The 19,902-nt window shown below is 38.3% G+C and overlaps 1 protein-coding gene across 2 annotated transcripts in view; it reads right to left on the minus strand.

The window, feature by feature from the left end:
* The window catches only part of SLC4A10 (solute carrier family 4 member 10), a gene marked incomplete at both ends in the record, with an annotated part of 161,699 nt that overhangs the window by 70,706 nt on the left and 71,091 nt on the right, over window positions 1–19,902 (minus strand). For both annotated transcript variants that reach the window (XM_082313768.1, XM_082313767.1), the window contains 2 exons: window positions 5,886–6,024; window positions 16,804–16,950. In XM_082313768.1, the coding sequence (XP_082169894.1) occupies window positions 5,886–6,024; window positions 16,804–16,950 (286 nt within the window). The remainder of the gene's footprint in view (window positions 1–5,885; window positions 6,025–16,803; window positions 16,951–19,902) is intronic.

Below are 19,902 nucleotides of genomic sequence, written 5' to 3' on the forward strand. Positions count from 1 at the left end.
AAGGAAAAAAAAGTTGTTCTACATTTTTGTCATTTTGCAGTTGCACTTGAACTCCATAAGAAGAGGCTGCTCCTAGCTTACTCATGGCGCTCATGCTTCCAAGTTAAAAATATGCTAGACCTAATTGTGGCCATAATATCACAAACATGCTGCATTAATTGTCCTGCTTAAACTATTGCCTCCTAAGGCTCTGCAAAATATCTACATATTTTATCTTCTCATATCTCTATTTTTGTGCATGCTTCTAATCTCTTTAGGAGTTTTATAAGATTACAATCTTTGCACTTGGGTATTCCCAATTATTTCTGATGTACCATCATCTTGTTTCATACTGATTTGAAAAAGGATTAAAAATCATGCTACATATATCCTAAAAACAATGATCCAAGCATAGATTCTTACAGAACCTCATCAGAAACCTCATTCTGTCATTACCTTCTGTTCACGTAAATAGTTTTCAACATTGCTTATCTGGTTATACCCCTGCAGTGTGTCCTTGATATTACCTATTTTGAATATACTGACCAATTCTAAACAGATTTTAAATGAGTGATAAAAGACAAACATATTCTTAAAAGTTTCATTAAGATAGGTGACTGGACAGAGGCAGACTCATAACCGGAGCTCATAACTTACTAGGGACATATAGACAAGAAAAGTCTCCATCTTGAAAACAGCTTAATTAAGAGTTTATGGTGGCAATCGGACATCAAAGCTTACACACAACATAAAAATCCATGGGAAACTATTGCTACTGCTCAAATAATCATACTTGCCATCATGATAATCTCCATCTGAGTTTCAATAAATTTGATTAGTGTAATTCTATGGGTTGCATCCAATTTCCTACTGTTACTAAAACTTAATGTGTTTAAATACATTATCATACATTGTTACTTAATGAGCCAACAGGCTAGTACATAAACGTAAATCATACCCAGCTGAGAGAATTTTACATTTGGAATAAACTTCTGGTTTTATTTTAATAAGCATTACATGAGTTTACTCATCTCATCAAGGGAAAATCACGTTTATCACCTTTTATCTTTACAGAATTATTCCTCTGTTACGTCAGATAATCCTTATTTAACATATCAAATGAGAAACAGCAGCAGAAAACATAAACCAAACAAATCTCTAATCTTACACATAGTTGTTCAATTCTAAGCGTTCAAGTGGTTTTAAAAATTATAATACCATTTTAACAATCCTCTAAATTCATGTACAAGATTCAAGGATAGAAATGGCTTTGAAATCCAAATGCAGGCATGTTTGCCAATCTTCTACTCTTTTCAGTTTCTCAGAGAAAAAGACAAATTTTAATGTATTTACTCTTGCAGTTTAACGTCTTAAATTGATACGGTTGATAAACAAAAGCCTTTCATAATTTCCCAGAAAACAACACCAACCCCATTTGTATATTAAGGTCATGTGTCACATGTACCCCATGTGCTTGCAATATATTTAGAGCTGTCTTAGTTGTGCCTGATCACACAGAAGAGCAGCTTCATTCATATGGCTTTCTTTTACTAATAAAGACTAGCACAGGTAAATCAATAATACAGTTTAGTTCCTCTGAAAGCATACTTGCTGGAACAAAACAGGCTAACGAGTTTCAGCAAGGTATGTTACTAGAGGGAAAAATATTACTCATATTTAATATGAGAAAATATTACTCGTATATACGTTACATCTTCTGAAGTCATCATCGACTTTTCAGGAGCCAATAAAAGAGCGTGCACACTTCATTGTAGACTCAGTTACAACATTTTGGTGCACAATATGAAGTGAATATGAGTTGAACGTGATCTATTTTATAGTCTGTTATGTCTGCAGCAGGGAGGTGGAGTATGTATTCACTTAGAACCTGCTCAAGAGCCAACATTATTAATGCAATCTTACAATCTGTATAAATTTCCACATGAGCTTTTGCCTGCCTACGCTGATTAGAAAATGAACCAAAGTAAACAAGCACGTCGGAAACAAAGCAGAAGCAACAAGCCTAAGTTTTTTGTGACCTGTTTTCTTTGAAAGAAAGTTTTGATCCAGGGGAGATGCATTTTCACTTCATATTCATAATTCTTCCATAGTACATCCTTTTTCTAGTCACTGTTAACAATTTACTTTCTAAACTATGGACAGAGGTTTATATTCATAACTGTACTGTTTCATTACAATTCAAGCCTAAACACTTTCCTGTTGGTTCCAAAGTATCCTTCTGTTTTCCTCCTTACCACATACTCTTCTCTGTTCCAGAAATGTAGTGATGTTCTCCTGAAATTTTCATTTGATATTAGCAGATAAGTGAGTCCCAACAGTTTGGATAAAACCTGCTACAAATCAGGCACTACTTTCCAGCCATGACCACAAAAGGCTATTAGGATAGATTTGAACATTAATTGCTTTCCTAATAGCTGCAATTTGCAACTATACTATTGTGTGTATAAAATAAGCCCAACTGTTATGCCTCAGTGTGTTTCTCCACAAACTTACTGGAAATATTTTTGGGGGGATAGAAACTATGCATCATGCATTCTCTACACAATTGTACAGCTGGGCCACATACAAAACATTACATTAATAAGACTGACTTGATTTTAAAAGGTACGTGTTTCTTCTGGCTTGAAATGAATTAGTGGGGAAAAATTAATTAATTTTATCACTATATCAACATAACTAAGTTATTCCATTCTGCTTGCTAACTAATTCCATGGATGGTACAGCCTAAGTCAGACCTTGCAATGGAATAGGCTGTAACAGCAGTGCACTTTCTTGCTCCTACTACTTAACCTGCAGGAATTCTTTTGCTCATGAGAAATGCTATGGAAACTGGAGAATGGCAAACCTTGGAGTCTCCTAACTGCTGAGGAAAAGAAAAAAAAGTCTAGAAAAGGACTTACTCTTCCAAACAAATGAAACAGGAATAGAGGAGATTTACCTAAAGAACACCAAGCTTCAGTCAAATCTTATCCATGGCTCCCTTTGGTATGTTACTATTTTGATCAACCAAGAACAAAATGTCTCAAACACTTTTACACAGTTTGCTCAAGATATTTTTAAAAAATGTTAAGGCTGAACTATGCATGCAATTTCAATCAAACTGAAAACATGAAGATACAGATTTACTGCATCAGAGTCAACTCAACATTTCAGTCGATGCAGAGCTTGGTGAAATGAATACAGAGCCACTTAGCGTCATCACTCTCATTAAATGCAATTAATGACCGAGTCTTCCTCTGTATTGCTTGCATTTAAATTCATCTACCTGGAACTATGTCCAAAGCCACACAATAAGATTTACAAATACTTCCAGTGACATTTTCCACACAGATGGAAAACATATAACAAAGCTGGAACAGCAACAAACTCAGGGTGTATCCTCTCCATGCCACACTTTTAATCAAATCAGTATTTCTGAAGTCCTGAATCAACCACTAGTACTGAAAATTATCCATTTTATTAATTTGCAAGTATACAATCATATTAAACACCATCCCATTTACTGTTACTCTTCTTTGTGTATGATATCCTTATCTATTTCTAGAGTAACAATACCTCCTAATTTCTTATCATCAGCAAGTTTCATTACTATAATCCTATTTTTTGTCATTCAATAATAAAGCCATTTACTGACTAATTCTTCAGAAGTTAGTTGTCACTACCTTTCACACTAATAGTTTGATCTTTCAGCATGACCTGCTGCACCTCTTCAATTAGTTCCTCACCCACTAATATAATTTTTACACTAAAACAGTTCAAGTAATAAATTCCCACTGCTGTATCATATCAAATGCTTGACTTAAAAAAAAAATTAGATTGTTTTTTCTTTGTCAGAAAAACAGAAATCAATTATCTGATTAAGTAGCATTATTAAGTTAGTCTGACATGATACACCATTGTACTGCATTTTATCCAATTTTCTACTTAGCTCCTAGTCTATAATCATTCGTTCCTTCAAATATTGTTCTAAACCTTGCACAGCTCTGAAATCTGACTATCAGATATCTGACTCCGTTCGTTCTGACCATTTTTATCCTTTCTTGAATAGTGTTGCTGTGTTTGCTATACTACAACAACCCACCTGACAGATTCACAGAAAGACGGGATTTACCATACCCATGAAATATGTGTTCTTTCAGCTTTCTAGGATGGAAATTATTGCACCCTCATATTTGCACAGATAAAGCACTTAGACTCTTGCCTTCATTTTGAATTTAGTCGTTTTACTGCTGTCCCCTCCTTTTCTAACAGCCAGCCAACCCATGTCAAATGCTGTCTGACATTTTTGGATCAAAACTGAAAAAGATCATTTATCTTGACCAGTTCTTTCTGCATGGCAGCTCCACTCTTTCTTTGTTTTCATCCTGTTTCTAAAGTTAATGAAATTTTTACTATTAGCTATTATACTTCACTCTTGTATTTTCTGAGCTCCAAAAATATAGTTCTCTTGGCTGTTTTTTCCTGTCTTTTTTAAACAATCTCAGCTTGTTTCTGTTAAACATTTTTGATTCTTTAGCTTGCATTTGACAATTGGAAAGGCTGTACATATGGACAGATCAATCTAAATAGAAATTTCTTTATTTCACCTATTCCTTTCAAATTCTATTCTGATTAAGTCTTTATGTTAATAAAAATTGTTATAATTTTTCATAAACACAATTCTTTGATGATTTGCAAAGGGTTTTTTTCAGTTGAACTAAAGAAGCTGCTATTTCCCTGCTTAAAAATAACATAAGCCACAGTGATTTTTATTTTTAATCACAATAGAAGCTGATACCCTTCCTAGAAGAGGTCCTATATATTCCTAATCAGTATGAGAACACTACAGATGATTAACTTGATTAATTTTCTCTCTCTGAATATTAATAAGATTATTTAGGAACACTACAACACTCATTTTGCAGCACAATCCCCATATGAGAATTTTTCTACATGTAAAGATCTATATTTAGCATCTGTCTATGCCTTCTGTGGACACATAAAGGAAGGGAAGGTCACGGAAAATTCTGTGGCCCTCTGGGAAAGCAGGAATTTGCAGTAAAATTAAAGGGAAAGCTAACAGCCGTATTCATGACAAGCAGCCCACATACATAGTTCCCCTATCAGAAATTCCACAATTTTTATCCTACTGACACCAAAGATGCAGTCCACAGACTTCTGGACACCACTGAGGAACACTGTCAACAAGTACTGGCAGGGAAAGAGAGAATTAAGGTTCTAAGAAGAAAAATGAAGCAAGGCTTGCTGGGAAATGTGAAGTCTTAATGAAACTAAGCAAGTCATCCCCCATTTAGGAGCTCAAGGAAACAAACATGCAAAAAAAAAAAAAAAGTTCTGTTCCAATATTAATTTTTTCAGCAGAAATGCAATCTAAACAGTCATTTTGCACTAATTTTGTGGAAATAAAATAACCCAACATTGAATATTCAAAGTCTCAAAATCAACTGTTCACTGATAGTTAGAATATGTAAAGTGTTATTGCTCCAAAAGTAATCTCATTTCTTCCTTTAATCTTTTTGTAAGAGCAATTTTATCAGTTTCTTGAGGATTCAAACAGAATATGGAGTTTCAAAGTTTCTTAAAATGATGAGCTAAAATATTAATAAAACCAGTAATTTTTAATTCATATATATGATATGTTTACTTTGATTTTTCCCCTTGGTATTCATTTTGACCTATATTTCATAAACCCAGATAAAAACATTTGGCTCTGGGAAATTACAAATGCTGTAGTAACACTAGCAGTCTAAGCATTAAAATTATTGCTTTATTTAAGCTTTATATCCAAAATCTGTTCCTGAGTTTGCGACAGCTTTGAAATCGTTCCTCAATACACCAACAACCAATAGCTACAGAAAATTTTTAAAACTCCTGAAAACACTCACCTTGCTGTCTCCCTCCACTCTGCATCCTCTCCTTCACGCCAACAAATTTCATCAAGCTCAGTAAAAAGATCATGAGGAATGTGTTCCTCGTCATCATCTTCTGTTCCAAGAATAAACTGAACCCTTTGTGATGGGGTATCTGGAGAAAAATAAAAATATCAAGTCCAGAACACCAATTTTTTTGCCCTGAGCAAGCAAGTATCTAAAATTTCATGAGATTATCCAGACTCTTTCATCCATATCACTTACTGCCACACAGAAAACATGATTATAGTTACGCTGTAAGAACATTTATACACAAACACCTTCAGATTGAGACCTCTATATTTACTGCAGTTGTCTAGTCTGCTAATTAAAACAACTCATCTAAAGATAGAATGTGATGTACAGAAGTAGTGACTATTGGAAGCTGGAATGGTATCTCACAGAAAAAAGGCAGCACAGATAGCAGTATAGATAGAGGTGATAAAAGTCTCTTACTCCAGTGTTACAAAAACTACTTTGCCACATCCTAAGTCTAAATCTACAGATCTAGCTCAGCTCACAAAGCTGGTGTACCAAATGTGCATTCTTTGTTTTACCTAGCAGGAGAAAGAAAGCAAAATAAACCTTTCTAATGTCAATATACAACTGGGAACTTCGAAAAGAATACATCACTATCTACACCTACCATTCCCTGCCCCTATGTAAACTGTTTCTACATGGTTAGGTAGATGAACAGATGAACAAGTTGTTTACCTGTCCCAACTTCCCCATTTTATTCTTCCTGTCTCTGTCTTCTCTTTACATTCCTATTACCAGTTATTTTTCTTCATAACCTTTTAGTGCAGACCACTAAAAATATTTTAGAGACATATTACTCTTTTTTCATATCACTCAGAAAATTTCCAGAACTCACAGAGCACCTTAACATATGTGTATATTCAGTGTTCATAGCTCAAATGCTCTAAGTGTTTCAAAAAAAAAAAAAAAAAAAAAAAAAAAAAAATCCTCTTTGCTTATTTAAATGCAAAGCTCAAATGAACAAACTCTGGATGAAATCCACTCTCTCTAAAAATATATAGTTATGTTTTCTGGTAATGTATTTTAGACTTCTGAGAGGAACGAAAAGTCCTTTGTGAAAGCTGACAGGGGCCAGGCTGCCAGTCAACCAAAAAATTGATTACCCAGCAGAACAGCTCAGCGATTCCTTGAACATCGTCAAAATGAGGTTCTGTTCTACAACCATATTTGTAAGACACGCTACAGTATCTTCCATCCAGCAGTGAAAAGCATCACTGCATAGGATCCTCAAGCTCTCTGAATTTTGGAAAAACTGAGATGATAGCACTCACTGAATGCTAGTTAAAGAGCAAATACAGGACTGATCAAAAATAATTAAATGGGCCACTGATACAGGAGATTAAATTCAGCAGAAAATATACCATTTTTGGTGGTAGTAGTAGTAGCAAACTTGCTATAGCAATGAAACATAAACAATACACGAAAGTTTTCACCTGAGATCTATTTACTTAAACAGAGTGTAAAGATGTAGTACAGTCAAGCCTACTTACTCCTTCACAAAGCACAGAAATGAAACCCAGGAAGAAGTACCAAAGAGGAGGGAGAGAGAGACGGGCTCAGGTACTACTAAGCTCTAGAAAATGGAACTGCAGGGGAACAGCTAAAAGGACAGAAATTACTTTTGGTGAATTGTTAAAGAATGGCAACAATCTCCTCCACTTTACCCTTTCCTTTATTACTCTCCTCTCTCACTGTTCAGTCCTCTTTCTCCTTTAAGACCATTTCAACCTCTATTCTAGATCCCCTTCCAGCCTCTCTCTGCCTATTTTTTTTTTAATTCTTTATGTTCCTCATATCCACGTTGGTATGTTCTAGAGAAGGATAAAGTAAATACAAACATTAAGATTTAATCTGAGACTAGAAAGTACATACCCGTCAAGAAGTATGCAACTTGTTAAGACTGTTTCCCAGAAGGACAAAATTCAGCAAGATATGAACTTGCAAAGGACAAGCACATATGACTAGTAACAGACCACAGAAAACAAGCTACTTTGGTAGAGAGCTGGACTGCAGTGAGATCTGAGAATAAGCATTGCCAAGAACATCCTGTACTCTTGATAAAATCAGCACTAGAACTGACTTACAGCAACAGCTACTAAGTGTTGTACAGCAGAGCTGCAGTTTTATGACAGTTATGATACTCATGCAAACGCACACTTCCAGCGTGGGAAGGAAAGGAGAGGACCAGAAATCCCTTGAAGTCAGGTGAGGAGTAACAAGGAAACATCTTACTGCTGTGATTTGCTCTTACTGGGTCTTCTGTGTAACATACAGCTACTTGACTGACAACAGTGAAGAATCTATATAAAGGACAAAACATGCACTAAATTCTCCTCTTCCTTGTTAACACACCAGTAAAACTAGCTGCTAGATTCTGGCTTTTTTTGCTGCTGTAATTTGTACTGGTGTCTGAAACCTGCAAGCCACAGCTTGCTTTTCAGACACCAAGCTGGAAACTGAAAAAAAAAAGTTATTTATAGTTCTTATAGCTTTATAGTACAATAGTTTTATTTCAAGGACAAAACCCTAAGAGAATTAAACAATGGGAACACATAAAATTAAAAAAAAAAAAATCAGATCTGTTGGTTTTACTTATAAAGCTGAGTTAACAGCATTACTCATGTGAGCAATGCCAGATGGATTTGGCTGTTATTCATAGGAGTAATAAATACCAAATATGTCATTAATGTGTTATATGGAAAATGAGTAACGTGATTCAAGAACAGTATGAAAGAATACTTCAACTGCTGACTGTCAAACTGTGATAACTTAATCCTCAGTGTAGAAGCACAATATTTCCAAACTAGGACACTCAAATTTTTTTGAAGTCTAGGAAAACAGAAATTGGCTTGAATATTACCTGTATCTATCCCTATTTCAAGTAGTACAGCCAGTGTGAAAAAAAGATTCCTTCATATTATTATTGCCATTTCTAAAAAGTAAGATGAATCTAAAAAATTAAATGAATGGGACTAATTTGTTACATTAGTATTTCTGTCACTGCAACTGGTTTGCATCAGAGCACAGAAATATTAGAAGCAACATGAATTTAAAGCTCCACAATAAGCAGCTGATGATTCTCCCAAGTAAATGGCTCATCACCAGTTCAGGAATTCCTTCAGGACCAGCTGGGACTGGGCAGAAAGTCTGGTACACGACAGGAGCAGGAGTACCATCCACAACCACCCCTGCTCGGCTAATGAGCCACCTCAGTCGGGACAAGCTGAAGCAGCTTTCTGTTTGCTGCGGCTCCACCAGCCCATGGGAGCCTCCTGCCAGACTCTGTGTTATACGTGGGTTTCTCTGGGCTTGTGCTCACATCATCTGTGCCACGTTCACACAGACATCCAAACTACCTCTGATACCTCAAATTCATTGCATGAATGGGAAACCTGAGTATTCTAGGTTTAAAAATCTGTGTAACTCCTCTGCAGGGTAAAAATTAAGACCTGGTGGATATACTACTGTCGAAAGCACAAATTCACACTGGGATTCAGTGCTGCAGAAAGGAAGTGACCCTGCAGCAACCTGACATACTGCTCACTACTATGACTCTTTGTAAAGTCAGTAACAACCCGAAAACAAAAGCAAGATATGGGCACAGACATGCCACAACAGTAGAAATGAAAGCCAGAACCACTAATAACCTCATTCCCAGAGAGCAACACAAAAAGCTGCTCCCTGGAACAGTGCCGAGTGCAGGTATGGGGGAATGGTGGCCTACATCATCATCCCGCCTTGCAAAACACATGTGGGAAAGAACAATAACTGGCACTTCCCCCATTTAAAACATCCCCAAGTGCAACCACAATTCTGGGTCAGGACTGCTCCCTCTTGCCTAAGAGAAAAAGGTGAAATCAAGACTTGGGCTGGGGTAAGAAAGCAGGATCATTCTTAGTCCCTCCACACAAATTCAGCCCAGCAAACAACCTGCTTCACTGCACCATTCAGAGTGATACCCATCTCCTCCTCAGCCCGCGCCAGGATTTCTCCCAAGACAAACCACCCTGCCATCAGGCAGAACTGCACGCAATCTGCCCAAGCCATGCCACAGGCAGAAACACAGCCTTGGGTACGTATAAAATGTATTCCAAATTCTGTCCTCTGCTCTTGATAAACTCTAGAAAGGGTGCAAAAATGTATTTCTGGTAACACTGTATTAGCTCATTTGTCAGAACAGGTTTCTGTATTTCTAAGCCTGTTGAGAACCTGCATTTAAGGGTAGTATTAGTAAACTAATACTTCTTATTGGGTCAGTAGATGTAGGGGTGAAAAATTACTTTTTCTACGTTGGAAAACATGCTAAACATTAAAATAAAATTTACATTACAGAAGTTCACATAAGATAGTAAACATCATAGACAAGATTTAATCCATGCCTCATGCTCTTGTACATTCACATTGAAGTAATATTAGATATACAAACTTTTTTTTTTTTGATTGCTCACTGCACAGGATGGGCTGCAGACAGGGAGTGAACTGGTGTAACACAGTTGACATCCGTAACAACTCCTTTCACAAAGGGGAAATGGTGTGAAAAATTCAAAGGATCACAGAAAATAAAGGATCGTTTCACACACAGACAAACATTCATCATCCTCCTGCTTGCGCTCACCAAGGAAGTGGTGGATGGGGGCTCTCCCCTCACCTCCTTCCTGTGCAGACTGGACTTTGCCCTTCAGCTCAGCAATCAGTAAAGGTAGGGATCATAAAATGACTTTTTCAAAATTAGAAAACATGGTAAAAATTAAACCAAAATTTACATTACTAAAGTACACATAAAATAGTAAACAGCCATACAGCACACTTATGAAAATCTCTTCACAGACCTTAGAAACCATGTGTTAGGTTGGGAGAAAGTATTCCCTTGCTTGCTCCCTGGCACTTTATCCCTATACGTATAATGTTGTTTTCAGGAAGCACTCTCTGCATTTTCTTCACATGAACTGTTTCCATCACCTCAGGGCTATGACAAATAATCTTATCTTTTGGATCTGACAATATGGACAATTCCCAAGCTGCAATTCTTGTCTTTTTGCTAGACTCTTAAAACTGCAGTTATGATACATTATTTTAATCCAGATTTGCCACAATCTGTTCCACAGCTGCCCAGAGATTCAAATTTCCAAGTTCATCCTTCAGCAGACAAAGCCTGTAGTTAAGGGTAGGAGAATTCTCTTAACAGCCATACTCTGTACAAATAATTAAATTTGCCCCATTAATACCCCTTCGAGGTTTGAGGTTAGCTACCAAATATAGTCAGCTGAGTCCTTTCATTATACTTTCTTCAAGCCCCTCTAGTAACCAAAAGAAGTCCCCCTTTGCAATTCACTTTTTCGCTTGCATTACCTTCAGAGAGCCTTTCCTGAACCGTGCATAGTCCTCTGTGACGCTCACCTCCAGGGCTGCTCAGCTTCCTTTGCCACACCCAATATCATGAATGACAAACTTCAGCCTCTTTAAAACTAGAGATTATTAAAGCCAGATTTTTTAAAAGAACAAACCAAACCTTATAGAATCATGGAATAGTTTGGGTTGGAAGGGACCTTAAAGATCATCTAGTTCCAACCCCCCCTGCCATGGGCAGAGACACCTTCCACTAGACCAGGTTGCTCAAAGCCCCATCCAGCCTGGCCTTGAACACTTCCAGGGAGGGTGCATCCACAACTTCTCTGGGCAACCTGTCCCAGCGCCTCACCACCCTCATAGTAAAGAACTTCTTCCTTATATCTAATCTAAATCTACCCTCTTTCAGTTTGTAGCCATTACCCCTTGTGCTATCACTACAGGTCCTTGTAAAAAGTCCCTCTCCAGCTCTCTTGTAGGCCCCCTTCAGGTACTGGAAGGCTGCTATAAGGTCTCCCCAGAGCCTTCTCTTCTCCAGGCTGAATAACCCCAGCTCTCTCAGCCTGTCCTCACAGGAGAGGTGCTCCAGCCCTCTGATCATCTTCGTGGCCCTCCTCTGGACTCGCTCCAACAGGTCCATGTCTTTCTTATGTTGGGGGCCCCAGAACTGAACACAGTACTGCAGGTGGGGTCTCATGAGAGCAGAGTAGAGGGGGAGAATCTCCTCCATCGACCTGCTGGTCACGCTTCTTTTGATGCAGCCCAAGATATGGTTGGCTTTCTGGGCTGCAAGCGCACATTGCCAGGTCATGAGCTTCTCATCAACCAACACCCCAAGTCCTTCTCCTCAGGGCTGCTCTCAATGCATTCTGTGCCCAGCTTGTATTTGTGCTTGGGATTGCCCGGACCCATGTGCAGGACCTTGCACTTGGCCTTGCTGAACCTCATGAGGTTTGCATGGGCCCACCTCTCAAGCCTGTCAATGTCCCTCTGGATGGCAATCCCTTCCCTCCAGTGTGTCGACCACACCACACAGCTTTGTGTTGTTGGCAAACTTGCTGAAGGTGCACTCAATTCCAGTGTCCATGTCGCCAACAAGGATGTTAAACAGCACCGGTCCCAGTACCAACCCCTGAGGAACACCGCTTGTCACTGGCTTGCGCAAGCCCCAACAGTGTCTCGTCCTAGAAGACACCACAGGAGGCTGAAAGCAAACCCCAGTCCTCACAGCTGTGTTCACTTCACCCTCACAAAACCCGTCCTTAAAGACACCCTGCTGAGAGCTAAAGTCTTCCTATTCCACCCCATTTTAAAACAGAAAAATAAATATCTTTAGCTCATAAGTGCGAGTACAAGAGATCTGTTTCACTGTTTACAGACAAAAAGCAGACATCAAAAAACACTGAAGGTTGCCACTAAAATCCACGTGCGTACCAAGCAAGTGCAACTCTGCCAGCCGAAAGGAAATCTGCACCAGACTTTCAGTGCCGCCACAACCCACAGCGCTGATGGAGCGGACCCGGACAGCTTGTGGCCCTGCAGCCCACCACGGCTGGCACCCATCGTCCTCCCAGCAAACAGCACCAAGGAGCTGCTCTAGGCTAGAAACAGCTTTTTTGCCAAACTAGTTTTAATTTGCATCAACTCCCTAATTTAATTCACAGAGCAGCCACAATACTCGCCCCACAAGGAAAGCTGTGGAGGAGGGGAGCTTAAAGCAGGCATGAAACTGGGGCCTTAATTACAACAGCAGCATTTCAGCTGGGAATGGTAAACCTCTTCAATAAAGCAAATAGCATTACTGAATTTTTAACTAGAGTGGATAATTTCACTGGATTTCTCCTTTTCTTCCAAAAGATTATGAGGCAAGATGGTGGGAATCTAGATCTTGAAATCACTTAGCTTACAATTTTTCCTACCCAAAAAAGCCTCTCCATGAGCAAGCCATGTAATCTGCAAATTAGCACATCATTATGGCAAAATAGAAACATCTTGTACAACCTCATCTCATCAAGAGGCAACAGACAGACAGCAAGAATCAGGTGTGGGGAAAACAAAAATAAAACCTGAGTAACTGATCTGTGCCCCCAAGATGACAGGACTCTACTCCTTTTTATTCCACTAACTACATGTTCTACATATTATTTGTCTACAAGCTCTGAATCTGCACACTGAGAACACTCAGGTTATTTTTGAAAAGTGACAGTAGGAGATGGGGAAAAAAAAAAAAAAAGCTTCTGAGCTGCCGTCAGAATATTCTAAAAAATCTATTCTCTGCAGAAACATTCCCTCGGAAAGTAGCCGGTACAGCTTTCCCAGCCAGGATTCAAAGGGATTACCAGGAAACTTCCAGCCATGGGCATTACATTGAACACAGGTGTTTTCTAGCCATGTTGATACAAAGAAAACCGTTTAAGAAATTGTTGTTCACTGGAGAGGAACCAGGTGGCACCTGTCCACTCTGAGTGGGGCCTGCACAGCCCCACAGCACTATGTGCACTGCACCGCTGCCTAGAGCAGTGAGAGCAGAGCAAGATCTGCACCTAATGGTACTTCACAGATGAAGTCATAAATTATACAGCTATAAATTATGACAAAAAATAATGCTTCATCCCATGCTTGGTTAACTAAGCAGTCTGGAGCACTTCATGTCTGAGTATTTCAGGCCTTTACTTGTTCCAGCATTCTCTATTGTTCAGCTGTTGCATCTTTGGCTTTTATTATACCTCCTTTCATACTTCACTGCTTCAAAACACTGCTAATTTATTCTCTTGTATCATAAAAATCCTAATGTATTTGTCTGACTTACTTCAAAGCACTGTTTTCTATCAGCTGGTCTCACAGTGCTTATTTTCTCTATCTTTCTTCTTGCACCTGCTCGTTGAAACGTTTTTTCTTTCCCCTCCTCCCTGCCAGTGCCCAAGAATACAGCCTCCTACTATTCAGCAGAAACGTGTTAAAAGGGGTATATGGTGAGAAGGAGCTAAGCATTTCTGCATGTTCAGTTACATCAGAATGATTCATAAATGAAGGGACTATTTTGGATCTGCTCTCTTAGGCAGCACAGTCCCTCATATTAAGTTATGCATCAAGAGTAGGAAGTGAATTTGTCTTCCTTGCAACTTCCTCCAGCCTCTGCGTTCTCTTATAACCTTGTGGTCATGGGGAATGAGAGCTAAGAAGCGTTACTGAGGCTTAGTGGATTCAGATTTAGTGCAGGAAGTATCGGTTGCTCCCTCTGTGTAAATAAAGCATAGAAAAACTATGCTTATATTATCTCTAAAGGCAGTGCTTCTCCCCAGGCAGCACAACCACCTGTCTGAAACTCCTCTTAAGAAAAATGCATAGTAAAAGTGAGGATGTGAATACAGACTACAATTAATCCCTGTGTAATTTTGTCTGCCTGCTCTGACTGTGCTTAACCCCCTCCATCACTGTATAATTTTCAGATTTGCCTTCATAAGGCAAATCCCTTTCACTGTTGTCTGTGGGATGCCACATTTCTGCCCGGAGGGACAGATGTCAAAGCTCAGTCAAAGTCTGGTTCTCTGGCCAAACTTCCGGGAGTCACATAGCCAAGGGGAAAAACCCTCAAATTTTACTACTTAGATATGATTTCAGAGTGGAAAAATTGGATATTTCCAGATTTTTCTGAATGTTTGGTAGTTCTATCTTTGGCTTCTTTTGAATTGTTATCACCCAAGCATTCCGAAGAGTATCTTCAGCATTCTGGATCCAGAGGAGACTTGAATGTTTCTGGCCTCAATCTTGTCTGTCCTGAGGTTTATAAAAGTAATAATTTACGTGACATGATCAACACACCCTTTAACTGGTACTTATAATACCTTTGCAAGTGAAAATGTGACTTTGAAATAAGTGCAGGACTGCACTTATTTCAAACAAGTACGCCTGTGGATAAGTGCTGTGAACACCAAGTTACAAATGCTCTTCAAAACTATCTTTTTTGTATTACTGCTATTCCACTCTTGGAGCTCTCTTGAACATAGGCTGATTTCCACTTAACACAGAATTGTGCTGAACAGTAGATTTTATTGTATGCACAACTGTCAAAGACTATTAAGGACAGATTCAGCCAATTAATTTCTTTTTTTTTTTTTTTTTTTTTTTACTTTTGAATTAGGAAGGACACAAGCCTAGGTCTCCAGAAGTTGAAAGAACAGAGCTAAGTTCTCAGCCAAAATGCATCACATACTGGCACTTAAATAAAACCAGATGACTCAACAGAAGACATTGCTTCATAGTTTAAAAGATCTCACTTCTTGGCTAATGTAACTTTCAATTGTTTCTTTTTAATCTGACATTATATGTATATATGCATATTCTTTTTGAAAACTATTTTAATAATTTATGAACTTTGTTGTTTTCCAAGAAACTGGTTTCAATATAGTATTGGGTCTTCATACATCTGAAATACATTCCAGACAGAACCACCACAGCCAATTTTTTCTTCACTGTTCAGTCTTCAAAACATAACTCATATCTACTAAGTTTGAAAAAGTCTTGACTTTATTTCATTCTCAGTATAATTCACTGTGGAAGATTTGAGTGTTTCAAGCTCTTTACAACATACTTAACCATCAGCACTTATAATCTACTTGCTCCAAAGCTTTCTACATACATAATACAAACTTCAGATTAAAAGAAAGTCTTATAATTACTATTCTGTAACCTGAAATTACATTGGCACATTTCCCTAATGATTTAAAAACATTCTTCTGTTGCACACTGAGAAATTGTCTTCTATACATGCTTCTGTTATATTTTCAACACTTACTATAGCCTTGGACATTTCAGCACATGTGCTTTTTATTTCTGAACAGCAAATATTATTCTCATGTGTTTTGAGACAAAGCTTGACTAATTTATTCATGACTACCTTCTTCTGGTCTCTGTAATGTTTTTTAATTCAAAATTTTGAGAATTTTAGGAGTTTTGTATCAGGTTTGTTTATCGAAAGGTGTTTTTTCCTGTTTGCTCTCAAGTCCTCTGTCAGCAGACTTATCTCACAATGGCACGTTACAGTGTCACGTAAGGAAAAAGGCAAACACAACCTGGATCACAGTTTATATCTGATAAAACATTGCAGCTTCAGTAACATTAACATTATTACAAAACTAATTGTAAAGAACCACAACTCCTCTATATTACATTTTAGGGGCAAATACTCCAGAATCTTCACTGAGGGCAGCTGATGCCATAAAGCACTTACCCCCTCTCAGTGGTAGTGGCAGTCTACCTTTAGAGAACACTCATGGACAGTCTCGCACGGTGGTAGAAATTACTGAGATTTCTCATGTATTGACTGCCAGTGGCTGCTGCCCTTCATCAGAGAAACAAATCTTGCCTCTCCAGCAGAGACTGGAGAGGCTCTGGTGGGTTCTCCAAAACCCCACTGCTAATCATGTCCAAGCCATAACAGGACAGAGCATGCATAATTATACTGGTGTTTATTATTAAAAGATCTATGCAAAAATAAAATTTATCTTACCAAAAGGAGGAGACTCTCTCCCATCTTCTAATCCTGAATCTCGTTCTCTGTCTCTCTTTCTGTGTTTATGTCCACGGTGCCTATGGCGTCGGTGACTTTTCCTTCCACCGAGTGGCACGTGAACTCCGATGAACAATGTTCGATGGCCTATAGGTAAAAAAAAGTTACCTTTTAAAAAGGGGCTGTCACAACATAATAACAATATTAATAACCATAATAGCATTAATGGTATAATAATTATTATAATTGTGTAGCTGTATAGTATTGATTATTCTAATGTTAACATTCGTAACATTATTGATTACAATAATGATGTAGTGTCACAGATATACAACCGCCTTGATAAGGACTTCAATACTGGGATTTTGTCCTGTATGATGCAGTGTCAGATTTACTATTTTTTTCCTTCAAATTTGCATCTCTGTGCGTGAACTTTCATTAAAGCCAGACAGGTGTTCCGTAAAATGTCTTCCAAAACAGTAACATGAACAGACACATGGATCTCTTTGCACTGAACATTTGGTAAAGTTGCCATTTGCTTTTTGTGTACAGGAACTTTACAAAACTCATTGCTATTTATGAGCCAAACCTTGACAGAATTCTTGTGGGAAATTCACTGAAGGGGGGAAAAAAAAAAAAAAAGGACACTGAAAAAACAATAAAACACTATGGAAGCTAGACTGCAAAATCTCTATACAACTTCATGTGCTAACATCATAAATACATTGCTGGTAGCTTAGGATGTTTTCATTTCTTCTATTTTATTTTTTAAAATACATAAGAAGGTACACATTGCCATGCCTGCCACCATCTTTGAGCCTGAGGAATTTTATGTTGCTGATCAAGCCCAAAAGATTTAGCTCTCTTAGCTATGTGGGCTAACAGGATCAGAGCACAGTAAAGCATTTAGAAGGGGAAGAGCACAGGGGAAATGTGCAGAAAGTACCACAAAACAGAACAAACGGGAAAGGAATCATGATTCACTACAGGCAGGTCTCCTACATTTACTCAGCAGAAAGACACAGTCCAGATTACTTATCTCAAATACCATTTATTTTCTCCTTGAAATGAGCATAATACAGCTAGTGGATAAATGCTGCTTTGCTGTAATCATTCAGCAGTGTCAATCATCTGAAAAAGGTCAAGAACGTTAAACTAAGGTAGCACGTGATCTCTAATCCCATGGAGACTCCAGCGGGGGCAGAAAACACAGCAAGGCAGCAGTTGTCACGATACATCAAAGAAATTCAAAGCTGACAGGAATTCTCTGCAGAGGCAGGGCTAAAAAAGCTGGAGAAAAGGCTCTGGACACCACACTAGTTACTTCCCCAACTTTGATTCATGTAGAGGAGACCAGAAAGCAGAGGCATCAATTTTTGGGAGACTATTCTTGTAGAAACAGGAGATTTTTCTGAAGCAAAGGCCACAAGTTTAATTACTTATTTATTTATTTATTTTGATACCTCTTTCTTCTTGCTTATTACATTTAACCCAAGAAATGATTTAAAGAGAACCGCTGCCTTTGGTGTAATTCAAATGTATTGCAATCAGTGGTGCATGAAACACGGAAAAATGTATTCAATAAAAAGAATTCATTAAAAAGATACTGAAGGATAGCAGTAATGTAGTACTCAACACTTCCTTGTCCCTTTCCTTGGGTAGAAAAAAAACCAAAACAATATTTTGAAAGGAATGGGATTACCCTTCCGAAGACTTCAATCATTTCCAGAGATGCAAATAGATTGCTTTTTTAATTTAGTAATTTAATACATTCCTGATGCTTTGCGATAGAAGCGGGCATGCTTATCCTAGTTTTGTGACACTTCAATGCTCAGGTTGTACCTGCATCAGGAAAGGCAGATTCAGGTTCACGCTTCAATTAATTTCCAGGGCTGAATCCAGGACTTGAGTCCAGACTGTTCTTTATTCAATACACTGGGAAACAGGCCCTAAAATGCCACAACAATCATGTGTGTCTGAATACAACAATTTTCCCTACACAGATAGAATCAGTTCACACTGAAAAGAAAACAGGAACCTGGAAACTGAAATGGATAACCAGGAAAAAGCAAAATGGATTTTATTCCGCGTGAACCTACTGAGGCCGACAGAGTTCTACCAAGGCATAATTTCAATCACAGAGAGGAATCTAGGTCCTTGTAACGGGGTTCAGGCAAATAAGAGGAAAAAAAAGAAAGTGACAGGCGAAAAGGAATTGTTTTCTATGGAAAAACAATAGAGCAAAATGCGAAAGTAAAAAATCTGATAGAAGAGTTAAGAAGTTGTGGTTTATTAAAAGAGCACAACTGTGGAGCAAAAAAAGACCAGCTGGGAAGAAAAGAAAAATTAATGAATTCTAAATTGCTGGCAAAATGACAGTGAATGACAGCAGCAGGGGAAAAAAAGGAAAGATAAAAGTAATCCAATGAGTAAAATGACCTTACTTCAAGTAACCTTTTGGTGGTAAACATTATAAACTAGCGCCCAGAATGTGAAGTACTTTTTCCTGTACAAGTAGACTGAGACATTACTAAAGAAGAGTTTCCAGAGAGCTCTGTAAATTTCCCAAGGCCAGAACGTCAACCAGGAGGCTCCCCTGCAGCCTCCAGGACAGAGCAGGGCAGAACCACCCCGCTTCCTCTCACAGACAGTTTCTTGCTGCCTTACTCTGGAGAGGAGCATCCGCCCCTGTTCCAACGAAGTTCTTCAACAGATTCCCCTCCCCGCCCCCCCAAAAACTTACGTTATTTGAAGGTGAGAATAATTTGAAGGTGAGAATAAACAAGAACTCTGCTTAAAATAAAACTTCTAACAGAAATACCAAATGAACCTTTATGCCGCAATTCTAAAACAGGTATTTTTCCAAAATAAGTTTTCCAAAAATTCTGCATTTTGAGAGGATTTAAAGAGGATTTGCTTTTATTCCCATTGCCATAAGCAAGTCCCAAGAATCAGCTAGACTCTGTCATTTTAATGTTGTGCATAAAAGCAGTCATTAGAAGATTTCTGACCCAGCATAACACAAATACAGGTTGCGGATAGCTCCTGAACATCACTGACATCAATGGTAAAATTCCAAGTGGAATTCCAATGGAAGCA

The sequence above is a fragment of the Platalea leucorodia genome (assembly GCF_965183815.1).
Source record: "Platalea leucorodia genome assembly, chromosome: 5".
NCBI classification, from domain to species: Eukaryota; Metazoa; Chordata; class Aves; order Pelecaniformes; family Threskiornithidae; genus Platalea; species Platalea leucorodia.